The following is a 25787-nucleotide window of genomic DNA, read 5'->3' as shown; positions in this document are numbered from 1 at the left end:
ATTCTTGTACATAGGAGTAGTATTATAGTAGTTATATTCTTGTACATAGGAGGTAGTATTATAGTAGTTATATTCTTGTACATAGTAGTATTATAGTAGTTATATTCTTGTACATAGGAGCAGTATTATAGTAGTTATATTCTTGTACATAGTAGTATTATAGTAGTTATATTCTTATACATAGGAGCAGTATTATTGTAGTTATATTCTTGTACAGGCGGAGTCTAAGATCGGTCCACAACAGTCTCCATTCTGGTCCGATATTAGACTCCGCCTCCTCACAGACGAGTCTCCGGCAGAACCAGTGTTGATTGGCTGAATGCTGTTCTCTGTATGGTATTCGGCCAATCAACGCTGGTCATTGCATTCCTATTTGACAAAGTCAGCTCTGGCATATCGGAAGCTGACAGGAATCAGATCATAATACAGTGACTTTGGTGTGTTAGATGCCCCCAGACATGCGCCCCCTGCTGTCCCAGTTACATTGCAGGGTGTTGGCATCATTTCTTGGGGTGTCATAGTGGACTTGGTGACCTCCTGAGTAGAATGGTGGGATCCCCTGAAACGAGCATTGTTTCTCCATAGAGTATTATGGGTTTGATATTTGTACAAATAGTCGAATATTGAGGGGCTGTTCGGAACGAATATTGAATATCTTCCTGTTCGCTCACCTCTAGTAGAGATATATTCTCTTTCTTCACTACATGATGATATTCTCTCTATACACGATATCACAATGAGAACTTACCATACATTTTGGAAATTCCCGGTTGTCTTTTTCCAACTTCATTAAGTACTTGGCCTCCGAGACTGTGACCGATCAGGATTGTTCTATTCAGTGAGCAGCCAAACGTCTCCTATAGACAAGGATATCTGGTGGTGTTATTATGTATATACTTCATGTGTGTGTATATACAGAGAGAAGGTGCTGGGTAGATTAGATACCCCCTCCGCAGCAGGTATCCGCAGTATCTAATCTATTTATCCCCTCCCCCTCCCCAGGTTGTATTTCTCTTCCTCTTGGATTCTACTCACTATGGTCGTGTTAATAAAATAGGCGATTACTCCCCCGACAACCTGGATGTTATTTATCGCCCGATCATAGAGGTCGAAGGATCCGCCCTTCCAGTCCACCGATATACAATTGCAATCATGGAATTGCAAAATGGCCTGAAAGAAAGTTGTCACATGGTCAGTGCAACAATGTCATGTCATATGTACAGGTATGTGCTGTTGTCATGTCATGTGTACAGGTATGTGCTGTTGTCATGTCATGTGTACACGTATGTGCTGTTGTCATGTCATGTGTACACGTATGTGCTGTTGTCATGTCATGTGTACACGTATGTGCTGTTGTCATGTCATGTGTACACGTATGTGCTGTTGTCATGTCATGTGTACAGGTATGTGCTGTTGTCATGTCAGGTGTACAGGTATGTGCTGTTGTCATGTCATGTGTACATGTGTGTGCTGTTGTCATGTCATGTGTACATGTATGTGCTGTTGTCATGTCATGTGTACACGTATGTGCTGTTGTCATGTCATGTGTACATGTATGTGCTGTTGTCATGTCATGTGTACATGTATGTGTTGTTGTCATGTCATGTGTACACGTATGTGCTGTTGTCATGTCATGTGTACACGTATGTGCTGTTGTCATGTCAGGTGTACACGTATGTGCTGTTGTCATGTCATGTGTACATGTATGTGCTGTTGTCATGTCATGTGTACACGTATGTGCTGTTGTCATGTCATGTGTACACGTATGTGCTGTTGTCATGTCATGTGTACACGTATGTGCTGTTGTCATGTCATGTTACACGTATGTGCTGTTGTCATGTCATGTGTACACGTATGTGCTGTTGTCATGTCATGTGTACACGTATGTGCTGTTGTCATGTCATGTGTACACGTATGTGCTGTTGTCATGTCATGTGTACACGTATGTGCTGTTGTCATGTCAGGTGTACAGGTATGTGCTGTTGTCATGTCATGTGTACATGTATGTGCTGTTGTCATGTCATGTGTACATGTATGTGCTGTTGTCATGTGTACATGTATGTGCTGTTGTCATGTCATGTGTACAGGTATGTGCTGTTGTCATGTCATGTGTACACGTATGTGCTGTTGTCATGTCATGTGTACACGTATGTGCTGTTGTCATGTCATGTGTACACGTATGTGCTGTTGTCATGTCATGTGTACACGTATGTGCTGTTGTCATGTCAGGCGTACAGGTATGTGCTGTTGTCATGTCATGTGTACATGTATGTGCTGTTGTCATGTCATGTGTACATGTATGTGCTGTTGTCATTTCGTGTGGACATGTATGTGCTGTTGTCATGTCATGTGTACACGTATGTGCTGTTGTCATGTCATGTGTACACGTATGTGCTGTTGTCATGTCAGGTGTACAGGTATGTGCTGTTGTCATGTCATGTGTACATGTATGTGCTGTTGTCATGTCATGTGTACATGTATGTGCTGTTGTCATGTGTACATGTATGTGCTGTTGTCATGTCATGTGTACAGGTATGTGCTGTTGTCATGTGTACATGTATGTGCTGTTGTCATGTGTACAGGTATGTGCTGTTGTCATGTCATGTGTACACGTATGTGCTGTTGTCATGTCATGTGTACACGTATGTGCTGTTGTCATGTCATGTGTACACGTATGTGCTGTTGTCATGTCATGTGTACACGTATGTGCTGTTGTCATGTCAGGTGTACAGGTATGTGCTGTTGTCATGTCATGTGTACATGTATGTGCTGTTGTCATGTCATGTGTACATGTATGTGCTGTTGTCATTTCGTGTGGACATGTATGTGCTGTTGTCATGTCATGTGTACATGTATGTGCTGTTGTCATGTCATGTGTACACGTATGTGCTGTTGTCATGTCAGGTGTACAGGTATTTGCTGTTGTCATGTCATGTGTACATGTATGTGCTGTTGTCATGTCATGTGTACATGTATGTGCTGTTGTCATGTGTACATGTATGTGCTGTTGTCATGTCATGTGTACAGGTATGTGCTGTTGTCATGTCATGTGTACACGTATGTGCTGTTGTCATGTCATGTGTACACGTATGTGTTGTTGTCATGTCAGGTGTACAGGCATGTGCTGTTGTCATGTCATGTGTACATGTATGTGCTGTTGTCATGTCATGTGTACATGTATGTGCTTTTGTCATGTCATGTGTACATGTATGTGCTGTTGTCATGTCATGTGTACACGTATGTGCTGTTGTCATGTCATGTGTACACGTATGTGCTATTGTCATGTCATGTGTACAGGTATGTGCTGTTGTCATGTCAGGTGTACAGGTATGTGCTGTTGCCATGTCATGTGTACACGTATGTGCTGTTGTCATGTCATGTGTACACGTATGTGCTGTTGTCATGTCATGTGTACATATATGTGATGTCATGTCGTGTGTACACCATTCTCATGTGACTGTAATAATATCCGGTGCAGCATCTTAGTAGCAGGACCATAAAATACCGCCATACAGTGCACAAATAATACCCACATACCGCACATGTGTCATCTAGTAGTCACACTATACAATGTCCATATGACACGGAGCTACAGACATTATTACATTTTTAGGATTGGCCCCCTGTATCAGGGATGTCTGGTCTGAGATCTTGGACTGACACTGCTGAGGTGACGAGTCAGGACCACGACCCCCACATAAGTACCTTGCACATTTCTGTGGGCCACCAGTCATATCCACTCTCCAGGTAGCCGTGGATGACAAAGACTGTGCAGGGGCGACTGCAGTCAAAATATGATTGATTAAACGTGGAGAGGTTTCTGGCGCTGACAATCTGGAAGAAAGGAACAAAGACATCTACTAAGTCTATAGTAATGACACCCCCAATACAAGGGGCTGAGAACCCCCCCCCAATACAAGTAGTCTATAGTAATGACACCCCCAATACAAGGGGCTGAGAACCCCCCCCCAATTACAAGGGGCTGAGGACCCCCAATACAATGGACTGAGGACCCTCCAATACAAGGGGCTGAGGACCCCCCAATACAATGGGCTGAGGACCCTCAATACAAGGGGCTGAGAACCCCCTCAATACAATGGGCTGAGAACCCCCCAATACAATGGACTGAGGACCCCCAATACAAGGGGCTGAGGACCCCCCAATACAATGGGCTGAGGACCCCCAATACAATGGGCTGAGGACCCCCAATACAATGGACTGAGGACCCTCCAATACAAGGGGCTGAGGACCCCCCAATACAATGGGCTGAGAACCCCCCGCAATACAATGGGCTGAGAACCCCCCCCAATACAATGGACTGAGGACCCTCCAATACAATGGGCTGAGGACCCCCCCAATACAATGGACTGAGGACCCTCCAATACAAGGGGCTGAGGACCCCCCCAATACAATGGACTGAGGACCCCCCCAATACAATGGGCTGAGGACCCCCAATACAAGGGGCTGAGGACCCTCCAATACAATGGACTGAGGACCCCCCAATACAAGGGGCTGAGAACCCCCCCCAATACAATGGGCTGAGGACCCCCCCAATACAAGGGGCTGAGGACCCCCCAATACAAGGGGCTGAGGACCCCCCAATACAAGGGGCTGAGAACCCCCCCCAATACAATGGACTGAGGACCCCCAATACAAGGGGCTGAGGACCCCCCAATACAATGGGCTGAGGACCCCCAATACAATGGGCTGAGGACCCCCAATACAATGGACTGAGGACCCTCCAATACAAGGGGCTGAGGACCCCCCAATACAATGGGCTGAGAACCCCCCCAATACAATGGGCTGAGAACCCCCCCCAATACAATGGACTGAGGACCCTCCAATACAATGGGCTGAGGACCCCCAATACAATGGACTGAGGACCCTCCAATACAATGGGCTGAGGACCCCCCAATACAATGGACTGAGGACCCTCCAATACAATGGGCTGAGGACCCCCAATACAATGGACTGAGGACCCTCCAATACAAGGGGCTGAGGACCCCCCAATACAATGGACTGAGGACCCCCCAATACAATGGGCTGAGGACCCCCAATACAAGGGGCTGAGGACCCCCCAATACAATGGACTGAGGACCCCCCAATACAAGGGGCTGAGAATCCCCCCCAATACAATGGGCTGAGGACCCCCAATACAATGGACTGAGGACCCTCCAATACAATGGGCTGAGGACCCCCCCAATACAATGGGCTGAGGACCCCCAATACAAGGGGCTGAGGACCCCCAATACAATGGACTGAGGACCCCCCAATACAATGGACTGAGGACCCTCCAATACAAGGGGCTGAGGACCCCCCCAATACAATGGGCTGAGGACCCCCCCAATACAATGGACTGAGGACCCTCCAATACAAGGGGCTGAGGACCCCCCAATACAATGGGCTGAGGACCCCCAATACAAGGGGCTGAGGACCCCCCCAATGCAATGGACTGAGGAGCCTCCAATACAAGGGGCTGAGGACCCCCCAATACAATGGGCTGAGAACCCCCAATACAATGGACTGAGGACCCTCCAATACAAGGGGCTGAGAACCCCCAATACAATGGACTGAGGACCCCCCAATACAAGGGGCTGAGAACCCCCAATACAATGGACTGAGGACCCCCAATACAAGGGGCTTAGGACCCTCCAATACAATGGACTGAGGACCCCCCAATACAAGGGGCTGAGGACCCTCGAATACAAGGGGCTGAGGACCCTCCAATACAATGGACTGAGGACCCTCCAATACAATGGGCTGAGGACCCCCAATACAATGGACTGAGGACCCTCGAATACAAGGGGCTGAGGACCCTCCAATACAATGGACTGAGGACCCTCGAATACAAGGGGCTGAGGACCCTCCAATACAATGGACTGAGGACCCTCGAATACAAGGGGCTGAGGACCCCCCAATACAATGGACTGAGGACCCTCGAATACAAGGGGCTGAGAACCCCCCCCAATACAATGGACTGAGGACCCTCCAATACAATGGACTGAGGACCCCCCAATACAATGGGCTGAGGACCCCCAATACAATGGACTGAGGACCCCCAATACAATGGACTGAGGACCCCTAATACAGTGGACTGAGGACCCTCCAATACAAGGGGCTGAAGACCTCCAATACAATGGACTGAGGACCCTCCAATACAAGGGGCTGAGGACCCCTAATACAGTGGACTGAGGACCCCCCAATACAATGGACTGAGGACCCTCCAATACAAGGGGCTGAGGACCTCCAATACAAGGGGCTGAGAACCCCCCAATACAAGGGGCTGAGGACCCTCCAATACAATGGACTGAGGACCCTCCAATACAAGGGGCTGAGGACCCCTAATACAGTGGACTGAGGACCCCCCAATACAATGGACTGAGGAGCCTCCAATACAATGGACTGAGGACCCCCCCAATACAATGGACTGAGGACCCTCCAATACAAGGAGCTGAGGACCCCCTAATATAATGGACTGAGAACCCCCCCAATACAATGGGCTGAGAACCCCCCCAATACAATGGACTGAGGACCCTCCAATACAATGGGCTGAGGACCCCCAATACAATGGACTGAGGACCCTCCAATACAAGGGGCTGAGGACCCCCCCAATACAATGGACTGAGGACCCCCCAATACAATGGGCTGAGGACCCCCAATACAAGGGGCTGAGGACCCCCCCAATATAATGGACTGAGGACCCCTCAATACAAGGGGCTGAGAACCCCCCCAATACAATGGGCTGAGGACCCCCCAATACAATGGACTGAGGACCCTCCAATACAAGGGGCTGAGGACCCCCCAATACAATGGGCTGAGGACCCCCCAATACAATGGGCTGAGAACCCCCAATACAATGGACTGAGGACCCTCCAATACAAGGGGCTGAGGACCCCCCAATACAATGGACTGAGGACCCTCCAATACAAGGGGCTGAGGACCCCCCAATACAATGGGCTGAGGACCCCCAATACAAGGGGCTGAGGACCCCCCAATGCAATGGACTGAGGAGCCTCCAATACAAGGGGCTGAGGACCCCCCAATACAATGGGCTGAGGACCCCCCAATACAATGGACTGAGGACCCCCAATACAAGGGGCTGAGAACCCCCAATACAATGGACTGAGGACCCTCCAATACAAGGGGCTGAGAACCCCCAATACAATGGACTGAGGACCCCCCAATACAAGGGGCTGAGAACCCCCAATACAATGGACTGAGGACCCCCAATACAAGGGGCTTAGAACCCTCCAATACAATGGACTGAGGACCCCCCAATACAAGGGGCTGAGGACCCTCGAATACAAGGGGCTGAGGACCCTCCAATACAATGGACTGAGGACCCTCCAATACAGTGGACTGAGGACCCCCCAATACAATGGGCTGAGGACCCCCAATACAATGGACTGAGGACCCTCGAATACAAGGGGCTGAGGACCCTCCAATACAATGGACTGAGGACCCTCGAATACAAGAGGCTGAGGACCCTCCAATACAATGGACTGAGGACCCTCGAATACAAGGGGCTGAGGACCCCCCAATACAATGGACTGAGGACCCTCGAATACAAGGGGCTGAGGAGCCTCCAATACAATGGACTGAGGACCCTCCAATACAATGGACTGAGGACCCCCCAATACAATGGGCTGAGGACCCCCAATACAATGGACTGAGGACCCCCAATACAATGGACTGAGGACCCCTAATACAGTGGACTGAGGACCCTCCAATACAAGGGGCTGAGGACCTCCAATACAATGGACTGAGGACCCCCAATACAATGGACTGAGGACCCCTAATACAGTGGACTGAGGACCCCCCAATACAATGGGCTGAGGACCCCCCAATACAATGGACTGAGGACCCTCGAATACAAGGGGCTGAGGACCCTCCAATACAATGGACTGAGGACCCTCCAATACAATGGACTGAGGACCCCCCAATACAATGGGCTGAGGACCTCCAATACAAGGGGCTGAGAACCCCCCAATACAAGGGGCTGAGGACCCTCCAATACAATGGACTGAGGACCCTCCAATACAAGGGGCTGAGGACCCCTAATACAGTGGACTGAGGACCCCCCAATACAATGGACTGAGGAGCCTCCAATACAATGGACTGAGGACCCCCCAATACAATGGACTGAGGACCCTCCAATACAAGGAGCTGAGGACCCCCTAATATAATGGACTGAGAACCCCCCAATACAATGGGCTGAGAACCCCCCCAATACAATGGACTGAGGACCCTCCAATACAAGGGGCTGAGGACCCTCCAATACAATGGACTGAGGACCCTCCAATACAAGGGGCTGAGGACCCCTAATACAGTGGACTGAGGACCCCCCAATACAATGGACTGAGGAGCCTCCAATACAATGGACTGAGGACCCCCCAATACAATGGACTGAGGACCCTCCAATACAAGGAGCTGAGGACCCCCTAATATAATGGACTGAGAACCCCCCCAATACAATGGGCTGAGAACCCCCCCAATACAATGGACTGAGGACCCTCCAATACAATGGGCTGAGGACCCCCAATACAATGGACTGAGGACCCTCCAATACAAGGGGCTGAGGACCCCCCAATACAATGGACTGAGGACCCCCCAATACAATGGGCTGAGGACCCCCAATACAAGGGGCTGAGGACCCCCCAATACAATGGACTGAGGACCCCTCAATACAAGGGGCTGAGAACCCCCCCCAATACAATGGGCTGAGGACCCCCCAATACAATGGACTGAGGACCCTCCAATACAAGGGGCTGAGGACCCCCCAATACAATGGGCTGAGGACCCCCAATACAAGGGGCTGAGGACCCCCAATACAAGGGGCTGAGGACCCCCCAATGCAATGGACTGAGGAGCCTCCAATACAAGGGGCTGAGGACCCCCCAATACAATGGGCTGAGGACCCCCCAATACAATGGACTGAGGACCCCCAATACAAGGGGCTGAGAACCCCCAATACAATGGACTGAGGACCCTCCAATACAAGGGGCTGAGAACCCCCAATACAATGGACTGAGGACCCCCCAATACAAGGGGCTGAGAACCCCCAATACAATGGACTGAGGACCCCCAATACAAGGGGCTTAGAACCCTCCAATACAATGGACTGAGGACCCCCCAATACAAGGGGCTGAGGACCCTCGAATACAAGGGGCTGAGGACCCTCCAATACAATGGACTGAGGACCCTCCAATACAATGGACTGAGGACCCCCCAATACAATGGGCTGAGGACCCCCAATACAATGGACTGAGGACCTTCGAATACAAGGGGCTGAGGACCCTCCAATACAATGGACTGAGGACCCTCGAATACAAGAGGCTGAGGACCCTCCAATACAATGGACTGAGGACCCTCGAATACAAGGGGCTGAGGACCCCCCAATACAATGGACTGAGGACCCTCGAATACAAGGGGCTGAGGACCCTCCAATACAATGGACTGAGGACCCTCCAATACAATGGACTGAGGACCCCCCAATACAATGGGCTGAGGACCCCCAATACAATGGACTGAGGACCCCTAATACAATGGACTGAGGACCCTCCAATACAAGGGGCTGAGGACCTCCAATACAATGGACTGAGGACCCTCCAATACAAGGGGCTGAGGACCCCTAATACAGTGGACTGAGGACCCCCCAATACAATGGACTGAGGACCCTCCAATACAAGGGGCTGAGGACCTCCAATACAAGGGGCTGAGGACCTCCAATACAATGGGCGGAGGACCCCACTTCAAGGCGCCGAGAGAGCCCCTATATAGAAAACTGAGGGCCCCCAATACAATGGGCTGAGGACTCCACCCAATTCAAAGGGCAGCAAGTCATCTCTGTACCTTCACTTACAACACGATGCTCACTGCAGCACAGAGTATTCCAGGAGGGCAGTGTGCTGATCTACAGACCCCTTACCTGATACTTCTCAGTGTTATTTCGTGTGTACACTAAGAACGTAGTATTAATGGTTGGTGGATCTAAGGGGAATCGTGACAGCCTGGTCAGCGACCAGTAGGGGGGGTCATTTTGGACACATCCACAGCCTTCATAGCACTTTCTTTCACCTATATCATATAGGGTAAGAGACAGGTTACATATAGATAGCGAGGTCCATGACACAAGCTGTAGCTCTTACTAAAATATATTAAAGATCCATTTATATAATCAATCTGGGCTTAATGTGACGCACATGAAGTGTGTGGTTTGTGGTGGCACTGGTGGTGGTAGTGGTGGCACTGGTGATGATAGTGGTGGTGGTGATAGAGGTGGCACTGGTGGTGATAGTGGTGGAGGCACTGGTGGTAGTGGTGGCACTGGTGGTGATAGTGGTGGTGGCACTGGTGGCACTGGTGGTGATAGTGGTGGTGGCACTGGTGGCACTGGTGGTGATAGTGGTGGCACTGGTGGTGATGGTGGTGGTGATAATGGTGGCACTGGTGTTGATAGTGGTGGTGGTGATAGTGGTGGTGGCACTGGTGATAGTGGTGGCACTGGTGGTGATAGTGGTGGTGGTGATAGATGTGGCACTGGTGGTAGTGGTGGCACTGGTGGTGATAGTGGTGGTGGCACTGGTGGCATTGGTGGTGATAGTGGTGGTGATAGTGGTGGCACTGGTGGTGATGGTGGTGGTGATAATGGTGGCACTGGTGGTGATAGTGGTGGTGATAGTGGTGGCAGTGGTGGTGATGGTGGTGGTGATAATGGTGGCACTGGTGGTGATAGTGGTGGTGGTGGTGATAGTGGTGGTGATACTGGCGGTGATAGTGGTGGCACTGGTGGTGATGGTGGTGGTGGTGATAGTGGTGGTGACACTGGCGGTGATAGTGGTGGCACTGGTGGTGATGGTGGTGGTGGTGATAGTGGTGGCACTGGTGGTGATAGTGGTGGTGATAGTGGTGGTGACACTGGCGGTGATAGTGGTGGCACTGGTGGTGATAGTGGTGGCACTGGTGGTGATAGTGGTGGCACTGGTGGTGATGGTTGGTGGTGGTGATAGTGGTGGCACTGGTGGTGATGGTGGTGGTGGTGATAGTGGTGGCACTGGTGGTGATAGTGGAGGTGGAAGACGTTTCTGTTACTGCTGATAATTATATGGTCAAAGCCTGAGTGGAAATTTTGCCACATATTAAAACCACGGCAATGTGCAAGATCTGCTGCAGCATCTTCCCCACTGTCTTGTGGTTTTACAATTAAAGGGCTATTCCCATGAACATAACTATTTTTAAGTTTGTAGATAATTAAAAGTTAAACAATTTTGCAGATTTTTAAATATTTTCTCTAAATATCTTTTGGTCACAGACTGTTGTCTTGATCAGTTGCCAGTGGATATAACCATGAATGCAAGACATCATGGCTGGTTATCAGGAGGACACTACATGTATGAGAAGACAACCTGACCACAATAAGGACATCATGGCTGGTTATCAGGAGAGGACACTACATGTATGAGAAGATAACCGGACCACAATAAGGACATCATGGCTGGTTATCAGGAGGACACTACATGTATGAGAAGATAACCTGACCACAATAAGGACATCATGGCTGGTTATCAGGAGGACACTACATGTATGAGAAGATAACCTGACCACAATAAGGACATCATGGCTGGTTATCAGGAGGACACTACATGTATGAGGAGATAACCTGACCACAATAAGGACATCATGGCTGGTTATCAGGAGGACACTACATGTATGAGAAGATAACCTGACCACAATAAGGACATCATGGCTGGTTATCAGGAGGACACTACATGTATGAGAAGATAACCTGACCACAATAAGGCCATCATGGCTGGTTATCAGGAGGACACTACATGTATGAGAAGATAACCTGACCACAATAAGGACATCATGGCTGGTTATCAGGAGAACACTACATGTATGAGGAGATAACCTGACCACAATAAGGACATCATGGCTGGTTATCAGGAGGACACTACATGTATGAGGAGATAACCTGACCACAATAAGGACATCATGGCTGGTTACAGGAGGACACTACATGTATGAGAAGATAACCTGACCACAATAAGGACATCATGGCTGGTTATCAGGAGGACACTACATGTATGAGGAGATAACCTGACCACAATAAGGACATCATGGCTGGTTATCAGGAGGACACATGTATGAGAAGATAACCTGACCACAATAAGGCCATCATGGCTGGTTATCAGGAGGACACTACATGTATGAGAAGATAACCTGACCACAATAAGGACATCATGGCTGGTTATCAGGAGGACACTACATGTATGAGAAGATAACCCGACCACAATAAGGACATCATGGCTGGTTATCAGGAGGGGACACTACATGTATGAGAAGATAACCTGACCACAATAAGGACATCATGGCTGGTTATCAGGAGGACACTACATGTATGAGAAGATAACCTGACCACAATAAGGACATCATGGCTGGTTATCAGGAGGACACTACATGTATGAGAAGATAACCTGACCACAATGAGGACATCATGGCTGGTTATCAGGAGGACACTACATGTATGAGAAGATAACCTGACCACAATAAGGATATCATGGCTGGTTATCAGGAGGACACTACATGTATGAGAAGATAACCTGACCACAATAAGGCCATCATGGCTGGTTATCAGGAGGACACTACATGTATGAGAAGATAACCTGACCACAATAAGGACATCATGGCTGGTTATCAGGAGGACACTACATGTATGAGAAGATAACCCGACCACAATAAGGACATCATGGCTGGTTATCAGGAGGACACTACATGTATGAGAAGATAACCCGACCACAATAAGGACATCATGACTGGTTATCAGGAGGACACTACATGTATGAGAAGATAACCTGACCACAATAAGGACATCATGGCTGGTTATCAGTGTCCTCCTGATAACCAGCCGTGATGTTCTACAATAAGAAATCATGGCTGGGATCCTCACATGGTCCAAGGCCATAGAAAGTTTCTGCGTTTGTGGTCGTATCCATTGGCAGCCGTTCAAGAGAGCAACTTGTGACCAGAAGATATTTAGAGAAAATCTTTCAAACTCTCAGAATTTTTTAATTACTTTTATTTGCAAAAATGTTTAGCTTTTGATTATCTACAAATGTATTATGAGATGTCTTACCTTGTACAACGACGACCACAGAGAGGAGCTTCAAAAATGTCAAAAACATCTGGAAGATAAAAATGGAAGCTTAGAAGGTTGTATGGGGAAGGTGAGGTTCTATAGGGTATATAAGGTTCTAGGGACTTCTATAGGGCATATAAGGTTCTAGGGACTTCTATAGGGCATATAAGGTTCTAGGGACTTCTATAGGGTATATAAGGTTCTAGGGGCTTCTATAGGGTATATAAGGTTCTAGGGGCTTCTATAGGGCATATAAGGTTCTAGGGACTTCTATAGGGCATATAAGGTTCTAGGGACTTCTATAGGGCATATAAGGTTCTAGGGACTTCTATAGGGTATATAAGGTTCTAGGGGCTTCTATAGGGTATATAAGGTTCTAGGGGCTTCTATAGGGCATATAAGGTTCTAGGGGCTTCTATAGGGTATATAAGGTTCTAGGGACTTCTATAGGGTATATAAGGTTCTAGGGGCTTCTATAGGGTATATAAGGTTCTAGGGGCTTCTATGGGTATATAAGGTTCTAGGGGCTTCTATAGGGTATATAAGGTTCTAGGGGCTTCTATAGAAAATATAAGGTTCTAGGGGCTTCTATGGGGTATATAAGGTTCTAGGGGCTTCTATAGGGTATATAAGGTTCTAGGGGCTTCTATAGAAAATATAAGGTTCTAGGGGCTTCTATGGGGTATATAAGGTTCTAGGGGCTTCTATAGGGTATATAAGGTTCTAGGGGCTTCTATGGGTATATAAGGTTCTAGGGACTTATATGGGGAATATAAGGTTCTAGGGGCTTCTATAGGGTATATAAGGATCTAGCGGCTTCTATAGGGTATATAAGGTTCTAGGGACTTCTATAGGGTATATAAGGTTCTAGGGGCTTCTATGGGGTATATAAGGTTCTAGCAGCTTCTATAGGGTATATAAGGTTGTAGGGGCTTCTATGGGGTATATAAGGTTGTAGGGGCTTCTATGGGGTATATAAGGTTGTAGGGGCTTCTATAGGGTATATAAGGTTGTAGGGGGTTCTATGGGGTATATAAGGTTGTAGGGGCTTCTATGGGGTATATAAGGTTGTAGGGGCTTCTATGGGGTATATAAGGTTCTAGGGGCTTCTATAGGGTATATAAGGTTGTAGGGGCTTCTATGGGGTATATAAGGTTGTAGGGGCTTCTATAGGGTATATAAGGTTGTAGGGGCTTCTATAGGGTATATAAGGTTGTAGGGGCTTCTATAGGGTATATAAGGTTGTAGGGGCTTCTATAGGGTATATAAGGTTCTAGCGGCTTCTATAGGGTATATAAGGTTCTAGGGGCTTCTATGGGGTATATAAGGTTGTAGGGGCTTCTATGGGGTATATAAGGTTCTAGGGGCTTCTATAGGGTATATAAGGTTCTAGGGGCTTCTATGGGGTATATAAGGTTCTAGGGGGCTTCTATAGGGTATATAAGGTTCTAGGGGCTTCTATAGGGTATATAAGGTTCTAGGGGCTTCTATAGGGCATATAAGGTTCTAGGGACTTCTATAGGGTATATAAGGTTCTAGGGGCTTCTATAGGGCATATAAGGTTCTAGGGGCTTCTATAGGGCATATAAGGTTCTAGGGACTTCTATAGGGTATATAAGGTTCTTGGGGCTTCTATGGGGTATATAAGGTTCTAGGGGCTTCTATAGGGTATATAAGGTTCTAGGGGCTTCTATAGGGTATATAAGGTTCTAGGGGCTTCTATGAGTATATAAGGTTCTAGGGGCTTCTATAGGGTATATAAGGTTGTAGGGGCTTCTATAGAAAATATAAGGTTCTAGGGGCTTCTATGGGGTATATAAGGTTCTAGGGGCTTCTATAGGGTATATAAGGTTCTAGGGGCTTCTATAGGGTATATAAGGTTCTAGGGCTTCTAAAAGATATATAAGGTTCTAGGGGCTTCTATGGGGTACATAAGGTTCTAGGGGCTTCTATGGGGTATATAAGGTTGTAGGGGCTTCTATGGGGTATATAAGGTTCTAGGGGCTTCTATAGGGTATATAAGGTTGTAGGGGCTTCTATGGGGTATATAAGGTTCTAGGGGCTTCTATAGGGTATATAAGGTTCTAGGGGCTTCTAGGGGTATATAAGGTTCTAGGGGCTTCTATGGGGTATATAAGGTTGTAGGGGCTTCTATGGGGTATATAAGGTTCTAGGGGCTTCTATAGGGTATATAAGGTTGTAGGGGCTTCTATAGGGTATATAAGGTTGTAGGGGCTTCTATGGGGTATATAAGGTTGTAGGGGCTTCTATGGGGTATATAAGGTTCCAGGGGCTTCTATAGGGTATATAAGGTTGTAGGGGCTTCTATGGGGTATATAAGGATCTAGGGGCTTCTATAGGGTATATAAGGTTCTAGGGGCTTCTATGGGGTACATAAGGTTCTAGGGGCTTATATGGGGAATATAAGGTTCTAGGGGCTTCTATAGGGTATATAAGGTTCTAGGGGCTTCTATGGGGTATATAAGGTTCTAGGGGCTTCTATGGGGTATATAAGGTTGTAGGGGCTTCTATGTGGTATATAAGGTTCTAGGGGCTTCTATAGGGTATATAAGGTTGTAGAGGCTACTATGGGGTATATAAGGTTCCAGGGGCTTCTATGGGGTATATAAGGTTCCAGGGGCTTCTATAGGGTATATAAGGTTGTAGGGGCTTCTATGGGGTATATAAGGATCTAGGGGCTTCTATAGGGTATATAAGGTTCTAGGGGCTTCTATGGGTATATAAGGTTCTAGGGGCTTCTATAGGGTATAATAAGGTTCTAGGGGCTTCTATGGGTATATAAGGTTCTAGGGGCTTCTATAGGGCATATAAGGTTCTAGGGGCTTCTATAGGGCATATAAGGTTCTAGGGGCTTCTATAGGGTATATAAGGTTCTAGGGGCTTCTATGGGGTATATAAGGTTCTAGGGGCTTCTATAGGGCATATAAGGTTCTAGGGGCTTCTATAGGGTATATAAGGTTCTAGGGACTTCTATGGGGTATATAAGGTTCTAGGGGCTTCTATGGGTATATAAGGTTCTAGGGGCTTCTATAGGGCATATAAGGTTCTAGGGGCTTCTATGGGTATATAAGGTTCTAGGGGCTTCTATAGGGCATATAAGGTTCTAGGGGCTTCTATAGGGCATATAAGGTTCTAGGAGCTTCTATAGGGCATATAAGGTTCTAGGGGCTTCTATAGGGTATATAAGGTTCTATGGGCTTCTATGGGTATATAAGGTTCTAGGGGCTTCTATAGGGCATATAAGGTTCTAGGGGCTTCTATAGGGCATATAAGGTTCTAGGGGCTTCTATAGGGCATATAAGGTTCTAGGGGCTTCTATAGGGTATATAAGGTTCTAGGGACTTTTATAGGGTATATAAGGTTCTAGGGGCTTCTAAGGGTATATAAGGTTCTAGGGGCTTCTATAGAAAATATAAGGTTCTAGGGGCTTCTATGGGGTATATAAGGTTCTAGGGGCTTCTATAGGGTATATAAGGTTCTAGGGGCTTCTATAGGATATATAAGGTTCTAGGGGCTTCTATGGGGTACATAAGGTTGTAGGGGCTTCTATGGGGTATATAAGGTTCTAGGGGCTTCTATAGGGTATATAAGGTTGTAGGGGCTTCTATGGGGTATATAAGGTTGTAGGGGCTTCTATAGGGTATATAAGGTTCTAGGGGCTTCTATAGGGTATATAAGGTTGTAGGGGCTTCTATGGGGTATATAAGGATCTAGGGGCTTCTATAGGGTATATAAGGTTCTAGGGACTTCTATAGGGTATATAAGGTTGTAGGGGCTTCTATGGGGTATATAAGGATCTAGGGGCTTCTATAGGGTATATAAGGTTGTAGGGGCTTCTATGGGGTATATAAGGATCTAGGGGCTTCTATGGGGTATATAAGGATCTAGGGGCTTCTATGGGGTATATAAGGATCTATGAGGTATTATAGGGTTTATGAGGTTCTGCTATAGGAGACTTTCTTATGACACAATGAGACGTTTCTCCTACCGTTGCCCAGTCCCAGACCCCAGTTTATGGCAGTCGGCGTGCCCCCTATGGGGTGCTGGAGGGGTCATTGTAGCTTTCTGATATTGTCATCTACTTTTCTCCAGACCAGGGTCACAGTTAGAGAAATAGTAGATACCTAATGTAATGTTATTCACAGAACCAGCGGCTGTAGAAGAGATCCAAGGTTACGAGGGGCGCCCCCAAATCTCCTAGAATATTTATCATCAGAGAGTCAGGCCCCCCCATAGATCAGCGGCACAGATGAGGCAGAGTTACTGATCATCACAGTGATAGCAAAGATCAGAGATAGGAAGCCGCCACACGGAGATACGCTGCGCTCATTCTGAACATAAAAACATCAGCATCGGGACATGCTAAACTGCTGACTGCTGGCCCCATAAGGGAAAAGTACCAAAAAGGCGCAGCGTAACTCCGTGTGATGGCTCCCATATGTCAGTGAAGATAATACCAGAAGTGCAGTGAAGACTGACACACAGTCAGGGAAGTAGAAGACGGAATATAACGGTACATAATAATGGCGCTCTATATAGGGTGAGGGCTTATAGAGAACTGGGGGAGGACAACCTGCCCCAGAATACACTGCAGTAAGTGCTTACCATAGGACCAGGGAGGGCGCCACTCATCTATTCTATCTATTATATCTCTATCCACAGAGAGAAGGAAATCCTGCAGAAGAAAGAAGTTACAGAATTATCTATTACTGGAGAAATGGCAACACCCAGGTATGTGAGAGAAGTGAGAATTACCTAAGAGATTGTCACCCATAAACTATAATCTATCTATCTATCTATCTATCTATCTATCTATCTATCTATCTATCTCCTATCTATCTATCTATCTATCTATCTATCTATCTATCTATCTATCTATCATCTATCTATCTATCTATCTATCTATCTATCTCCTATCTATCTATCTCCTATCTATCTATCTATCTATCTATCTATCTATCTATCTATCTCCTATCTATCTATCTATCTCCTATCTATCTATCTCCTATCTATCTATCTCCTATCTATCTATCTATCTATCTATCTATCTATCTCCTATCTATCTATCTATCTATCTATCTATCTATCTATCTATCTCCTATCTATCTATCTATCTATCTATCTATCTCCTATCTATCTATCTATCTCCTATCTATCTATCTATCTATCTATCTATCTATCTCCTATCTATCTATCTATCTCCTATCTATCTATCTATCTATCTATCTATCTATCTATCTATCTATCTATCTATCTATCTATCTATCTATCTCCTATCTATCTATCTATCTATCTCCTATCTATCTATCTCCTATCTATCTATCTCCTATCTATCTATCTATCTATCTATCTATCTATCTATCTATCTATCTATCTATCTCCTATCTATCTATCTCCTATCTATCTATCTATCTATCTATCTATCTATCTATCTCCTATCTATCTATCTATCTATCTATCTATCTATCTATCTCCTATCTATCTATCTATCTATCTATCTATCTATCTATCTATCTCCTATCTATCTATCTCCTATCTATCTATCTATCTATCTTCTATCTATCTATCTATCTATCTATCTATCTCCTATCTATCTATCTATCTATCTATCTATCTATCTCCTATCTATCTATCTATCTATCTATCTATCTCCTATCTATCTATCTATCTATCTATCTATCTATCTATCTATCTATCTATCTCCTATCTATCTATCTATCTATCTCCTATCTATCTATCTATCTATCTATCTATCTATCTCCTATCTATCTATCTCCTATCTATCTATCTCCTATCTATCTATCTATCTATCTATCTATCTATCTATCTATCTCCTATCTATCTATCTATCTATCTATCTATCTATCTCCTATCTATCTATCTATCTATCTATCTCCTATCTATCTATCTATCTATCTATCTATCTATCTATCTCCTATCTATCTATCTATCTATCTATCTATCTATCTATCTATCTATCTCCTATCTATCTATCTCCTATCTATCTATCTATCTATCTATCTATCTATCTATCTATCTATCTATCTCCTATCTATCTATCTATCTCCTATCTATCTATCTATCTATCTATCTATCTATCTCCTATCTATCTATCTATCTCCTATCTATCTATCTATCTATCTATCTATCTATCTATCTATCTATCTATCTATCTCCTATCTATCTATCTATCTATCTCCTATCTATCTATCTATCTATCTATCTATCTATCTCCTATCTATCTATCTATCTATCTATCTATCTCCTATCTATCTATCTATCTATCTATCTATCTATCTATCTCCTATCTATCTATCTATCTATCTATCTATCTATCTATCTATCTATCTCCTATCTATCTATCTCCTATCTATCTATCTATCTATCTTCTATCTATCTATCTATCTATCTATCTATCTATCTATCTATCTCCTATCTATCTATCTATCTATCTATCTATCTATCTATCTCCTATCTATCTATCTATCTATCTATCTATCTCCTATCTATCTATCTATCTATCTATCTATCTATCTATCTATCTCCTATCTATCTATCTATCTATCTCCTATCTATCTATCTCCTATCTATCTATCTCCTATCTATCTATCTATCTATCTATCTATCTATCTATCTATCTATCTCCTATCTATCTATCTCCTATCTATCTGTCTCCTATCTATCTATCTATCTATCTATCTATCTATCTATCTATCTCCTATCTATCTATCTATCTATCTATCTATCTATCTATCTATCTCCTATCTATCTCCTATCTATCTATCTATCTATCTCCTATCTATCTATCTCCTATCTATCTCCTATCTATCTATCTATCTATCTATCTATCTATCTATCTATCTATCTATCTATCTATCTCCTATCTATCTATCTATCTATCTCCTATCTATCTCCTATCTATCTATCTATCTATCTCCTATCTATCTATCTATCTATCTATCTATCTATCTATCTATCTATCTCCTATCTATCTGTCTCCTATCTATCTATCTATCTATCTATCTATCTATCTATCTATCTATCTATCTCTGTATAGAATATCTCCATGAGTATATATGTAGCTCTCACCTGAGTCTGCAGTGTCAGTGACTGGCGGAGCCTTTGGCTTCAGGATATATATGTAATAGTTCTGGAGAATTTCGCAATTCATTGTACAGATCAGCCAATAGTTACAGGATAGAATGTTCCACAGCTCAGGGAAGTGGCCGCACTTCTCGCTGTACATCCGCTTATATGAGCACAATGTTGGCTTTTGTCTGCACAACGGTGACAGAACCCAGTCAGCCATAATGACCTCAGACAAATCCAAAGAAGAAACTTCAAAAGTGAGAAGTGTCAGTGTAAGAAATAAGGGATCATAGATCATATTAATATAGGATGACACTGATACATGATGTGTCTATAGGTCAGATACTGATAGGATGACACTGATACATGATGTGTCTATAGGTCAGATACTGATAGGATGACGCTGATACATGATGTGTCTATAGGTCAGATACTGATAGGATGACGCTGATACATGATGTGTCTATAGGTCAGATACTGATAGGATGACGCTGATACATGATGTGTCTATAGGTCAGATACTGATAGGATGACGCTGATACATGATGTGTCTATAGGTCAGATACTGATAGGATGACGCTGATACATGATGTGTCTATAGGTCAGATACTGATAGGATGACACTGATACATGATGTGTCTATAGGTCAGATACTGATAGGATGACGCTGATACATGATGTGTTTGATGATGTTTTTTAGTCTGTCTATGAAGTCTGGATCTTTTGGGTTAGATCTATAGGCTGAGGCGTTCAGCCCTTGTATGTTCCAACTACTGATAGTTAGTGATTTCATCTTCAGTGTGTAAACCTTGTAATGAGCTGTCCTGCAGAGGACGGGCTGGGTTCTTGGTTGGTTGCAGTGTGGCCAGGTATTGGTTTATGTGCATTGCTGTTGTGGCCATTGTAGTGACCGCATGCTCTATTCTCTTTATTGTCTCTATGTTGGTGCTCTGGGTTGCTCTGGTTGGCTTTTTCTTGATAGGTGACATCTTTGGGGGGTTCTGTCTTGGATATTGGCGGTTGTCGGGTATTATTTCCATGGTTCTTTGTCTTGTTTGTTGTCTAGGCCCGGGGGCTCTGTTGAGCACTAAGTCTTTGAATTCCTTCGCTAGGAGGCTGACGCCATGTTTATTGAGGTGTTTGTCATCATATAGGTGACGCTTATCTATGGAGGGGTGTTGTGCCAGGGTGATGCCTGATGTTTGTCTGATTCTGGTCGCCAGCTCTTTGTTGATCCCCATGATGGTAGCTTCAGAGATGTCTTCTGGTGGGAGCAGAGATGACAGGATGATACTACTGTCTGGGAACTGTTGCTTTGCTTTCTCTGCTAGTTGGACCAGTTGGCCCGCTGTCTGTTGGGGCTGGTCAGGGAGATCTTCTGTGCCTGTGTGTATGACAATGTGTTTCGGGGTAGTGAAGAAAGGCTTGTAAATGACGGTATTGGCTTTTTCAATGGTTGGGCTGTGGATTTTCTTGACTCTTTGCCGTGGGAAGAGCTTTCTTGTATTAATCTATCTATCTATCTATCTATCTATCTCCTATCTATCTATCTATCTATCTATCTATCTATCTCCTATCTATCTATCTATCTATCTCCTATCTATCTATCTATCTATCTATCTATCTATCTATCTATCTATCTCCTATCTATCTATCTATCTATCTATCTATCTATCTCCTATCTATCTATCTATCTATCTATCTCCTATCTATCTATCTATCTATCTATCTATCTATCTATCTCCTATCTATCTATCTATCTATCTATCTATCTATCTCCTATCTATCTATCTATCTATCTATCTATCTCCTATCTATCTATCTATCTCCTATCTATCTATCTATCTATCTATCTATCTCCTATCTATCTATCTATCTATCTATCTATCTCCTATCTATCTATCTATCTATCTATCTATCTCCTATCTATCTATCTATCTATCTATCTATCTATCTATCTCCTATCTATCTATCTATCTATCTATCTCCTATCTATCTATCTATCTATCTATCTATCTATCTCCTATCTATCTATCTATCTATCTATCTATCTATCTATCTCCTATCTATCTATCTATCTATCTCCTATCTATCTATCTATCTATCTATCTATCTATCTATCTATCTATCTCCTATCTATCTATCTATCTATCTATCTATCTATCTATCTATCTATCTCCTATCTATCTATCTATCTATCTATCTATCTATCTCCTATCTATCTATCTATCTATCTATCTATCTATCTCCTATCTATCTATCTATCTATCTATCTCCTATCTATCTATCTATCTATCTATCTATCTATCTATCTATCTATCTCCTATCTATCTATCTATCTATCTATCTATCTATCTCCTATCTATCTATCTATCTATCTATCTATCTATCTATCTATCTCCTATCTATCTATCTATCTATCTATCTATCATCTATCTATTGTTATTATTAGTAATAATAAATACATTATTATGCCAATAATATTATTAATAAGTAAATAGCAATAATTGTATAAAAATCCAGAAATAAGATGATATAATAAGAAGAGAAGGAATAGATATAAGATGGGAACAGACAATATGGATTAGATACAACAATAGAAAGTAGCAATCCGACCAGATACATGACAGTCTGTACACTATGTACACTATGTGCACTTACTTTGTTACATTTTCTGGTCTCGCCACATTCTTACCAAACACTTCGTAGGTGAATACAGTCACAGCTCACAGGAATGTAATAGAGGCTCCTGGGCTCTGATATAAGAGGTCACTCTGTCACCCGCACGCTGTTGCGACTCTTTATGGTGGGTGAGCAGCGTGGTTACTGACAAGCAAACATGAGCAGGCCCTGCAGTGCCCCGGAGCAGCCGATATTCGGGTTCCTGGGTGTCAGACCCTTTTGTGTCTAATTTTGAGGATCTATACAAAGGATCAGCCATTACTATTAGAAACTGGAGAACTCCTTTAAGTAACAAACACTGTGACACTGAAACTACACCTATCAGTCACCTGTACACTGTCACACTGACACTACACCCATCAGTCACCTATACACTGTCACACTGACACTACACCCATCAGTCACCTATACACTGTCACACTGACACTACACCCATCAGTCACCTGTACACTGTCACACTGACACTACACCCATCAGTCACCTATACACTGTCACACTGACACTACACCCATCAGTCACCTATACACTGTCACACTGACACTACACCCATCAGTCACCTATACACTGTCACACTGACACTACACCCATCAGTCACCTATAGACTGTCACACTGACACTACACCCATCAGTCACCTATAAACTGTCACACTGACACTACACTCATCAGTCACCTATACACTGTCACACTGACACTACACCCATCAGTCACCTATAGACTGTCACACTGACACTACACCCATCAGTCACCTGTACACTGTCACACTGACACTACACCCATCAGTCACCTGTACACTGTCACACTGACACTACACCCATCAGTCACCTATACACTGTCACACTGACACTACACCCATCAGTCACCTATACACTGTCACACTGACACTACGCCCATCAGTTACCTATAGACTGTCACACTGACACTACACCCATCAGTCACCTATACACTGTCACACTGACACTACACCCATCAGTCACCTGTACACTGTCACACTGACACTACACCCATCAGTCACCTATACACTGTCACACTGACACTACACCCATCAGTCACCTATACACTGTCACACTGACACTACACCCATCAGTCACCTATACACTGTCACACTGACACTACACCCATCAGTCACCTGTACACTGTCACACTGACACTACACCCATCAGTCACCTATACACTGTCACACTGACACTACACCCATCAGTCACCTGTACACTGTCACACTGACACTACACCCATCAGTCACCTATACACTGTCACACTGACACTACACCCATCAGTCACCTGTACACTGTCACACTGACACTACACCCATCAGTCACCTATACACTGTCACACTGACACTACACCCATCAGTCACCTATACACTGTCACACTGACACTACACCCATCAGTCACCTGTACACTGTCACACTGACACTACACCCATCAGTCACCTATACACTGTCACACTGACACTACACCCATCAGTCACCTATACACTGTCACACTGACACTACACCCATCAGTCACCTGTACACTGTCACACTGACACTACACCCATCAGTCACCTATACACTGTCACACTGACACTACACCCATCAGTCACCTGTACACTGTCACACTGACACTACACCCATCAGTCACCTATACACTGTGACACTGACACTACACCCATCAGTCACCTATAGACTGTCACACTGACACTACACCCATCAGTCACCTATAGACTGTCACACTGACACTACACCCATCAGTCACCTATACACTGTCACACTGACACTACACCCATCAGTCACCTGTACACTGTCACACTGACACTACACCCATCAGTCACCTGTACACTGTCACACTGACACTACACCCATCAGTCACCTATACACTGTCACACTGACACTACACCCATCAGTCACCTGTACACTGTGACACTGACACTACACCCATCAGTCACCTATAGACTGTCACACTGACACTACACCCATCAGTCACCTATAGACTGTCACACTGACACTACACCCATCAGTCACCTATAGACTGTCACACTGACACTACACCCATCAGTCACCTGTACACTGTCACACTGACACTACACCCATCAGTCACCTATAGACTGTCACACTGACACTACACCCATCAGTCACCTATAGACTTTCACACTGACACTACACCCATCAGTCACCTATAGACTGTCACACTGACACTACACCCATCAGTCACCTATAGACTGTCACACTGACACTACACCCATCAGTCACCTATAGACTGTCACACTGACACTACACCCATCAGTCACCTATAGACTGTCACACTGACACTACACCCATCAGTCACCTGTACACTGTCACACTGACACTACACCCATCAGTCACCTATACACTGTGACACTGACACTACACCCAACAATCACCTATACACTGTCACACTGACACTACACCCATCAGTCACCTGTACACTGTCACACTGACACTACACCCATCAGTCACCTATACACTGTCACACTGACACTACACCCATCAGTCACCTATACACTGTCACACTGACACTACACCCATCAGTCACCTATAGACTGTCACACTGACACTACACCCATCAGTCACCTATACACTGTCACACTGACACTACACCCATCAGTCACCTATAGACTGTCACACTGACACTACACCCATCAGTCACCTATACACTGTCACACTGACACTACACCCATCAGTCACCTGTACACTGTCACACTGACACTACACCCATCAGTCACCTATACACTGTCACACTGACACTACACCCATCAGTCACCTATACACTGTCACACTGACACTACACCCATCAGTCACCTGTACACTGTCACACTGACACTACACCCATCAGTCACCTATACACTGTCACACTGAC

At 44.8% G+C, this 25787-nt stretch overlaps 1 protein-coding gene across 1 annotated transcript in view; it reads right to left on the bottom strand.

The window, feature by feature from the left end:
• LOC142187075 (pancreatic lipase-related protein 2-like) overlaps positions 1-20301 on the bottom strand; it is a 74456-nt gene extending 54155 nt beyond the window's left edge. Inside the window, exons 1-7 of the mRNA XM_075261439.1 lie at positions 20249-20301; positions 17765-17834; positions 13136-13184; positions 9929-10077; positions 3706-3834; positions 1036-1170; positions 749-857 (exon numbers count right to left, since the gene is read on the bottom strand). Coding sequence (XP_075117540.1) covers positions 749-857; positions 1036-1170; positions 3706-3834; positions 9929-10077; positions 13136-13184; positions 17765-17791 — 598 coding nt within the window. The 5' untranslated portion in view covers positions 17792-17834; positions 20249-20301. The remainder of the gene's footprint in view (positions 1-748; positions 858-1035; positions 1171-3705; positions 3835-9928; positions 10078-13135; positions 13185-17764; positions 17835-20248) is intronic.
• Positions 20302-25787: the final 5486 nt, after the last annotated feature.

The sequence above is a fragment of the Leptodactylus fuscus genome, unplaced genomic scaffold (genome assembly GCF_031893055.1).
Source record: "Leptodactylus fuscus isolate aLepFus1 unplaced genomic scaffold, aLepFus1.hap2 HAP2_SCAFFOLD_133, whole genome shotgun sequence".
NCBI lineage: Eukaryota > Metazoa > Chordata > Amphibia > Anura > Leptodactylidae > Leptodactylus > Leptodactylus fuscus.
Note: the sequence above shows the minus strand (reverse complement) of the source record. Positions and strands in the feature narration are given on the sequence as shown.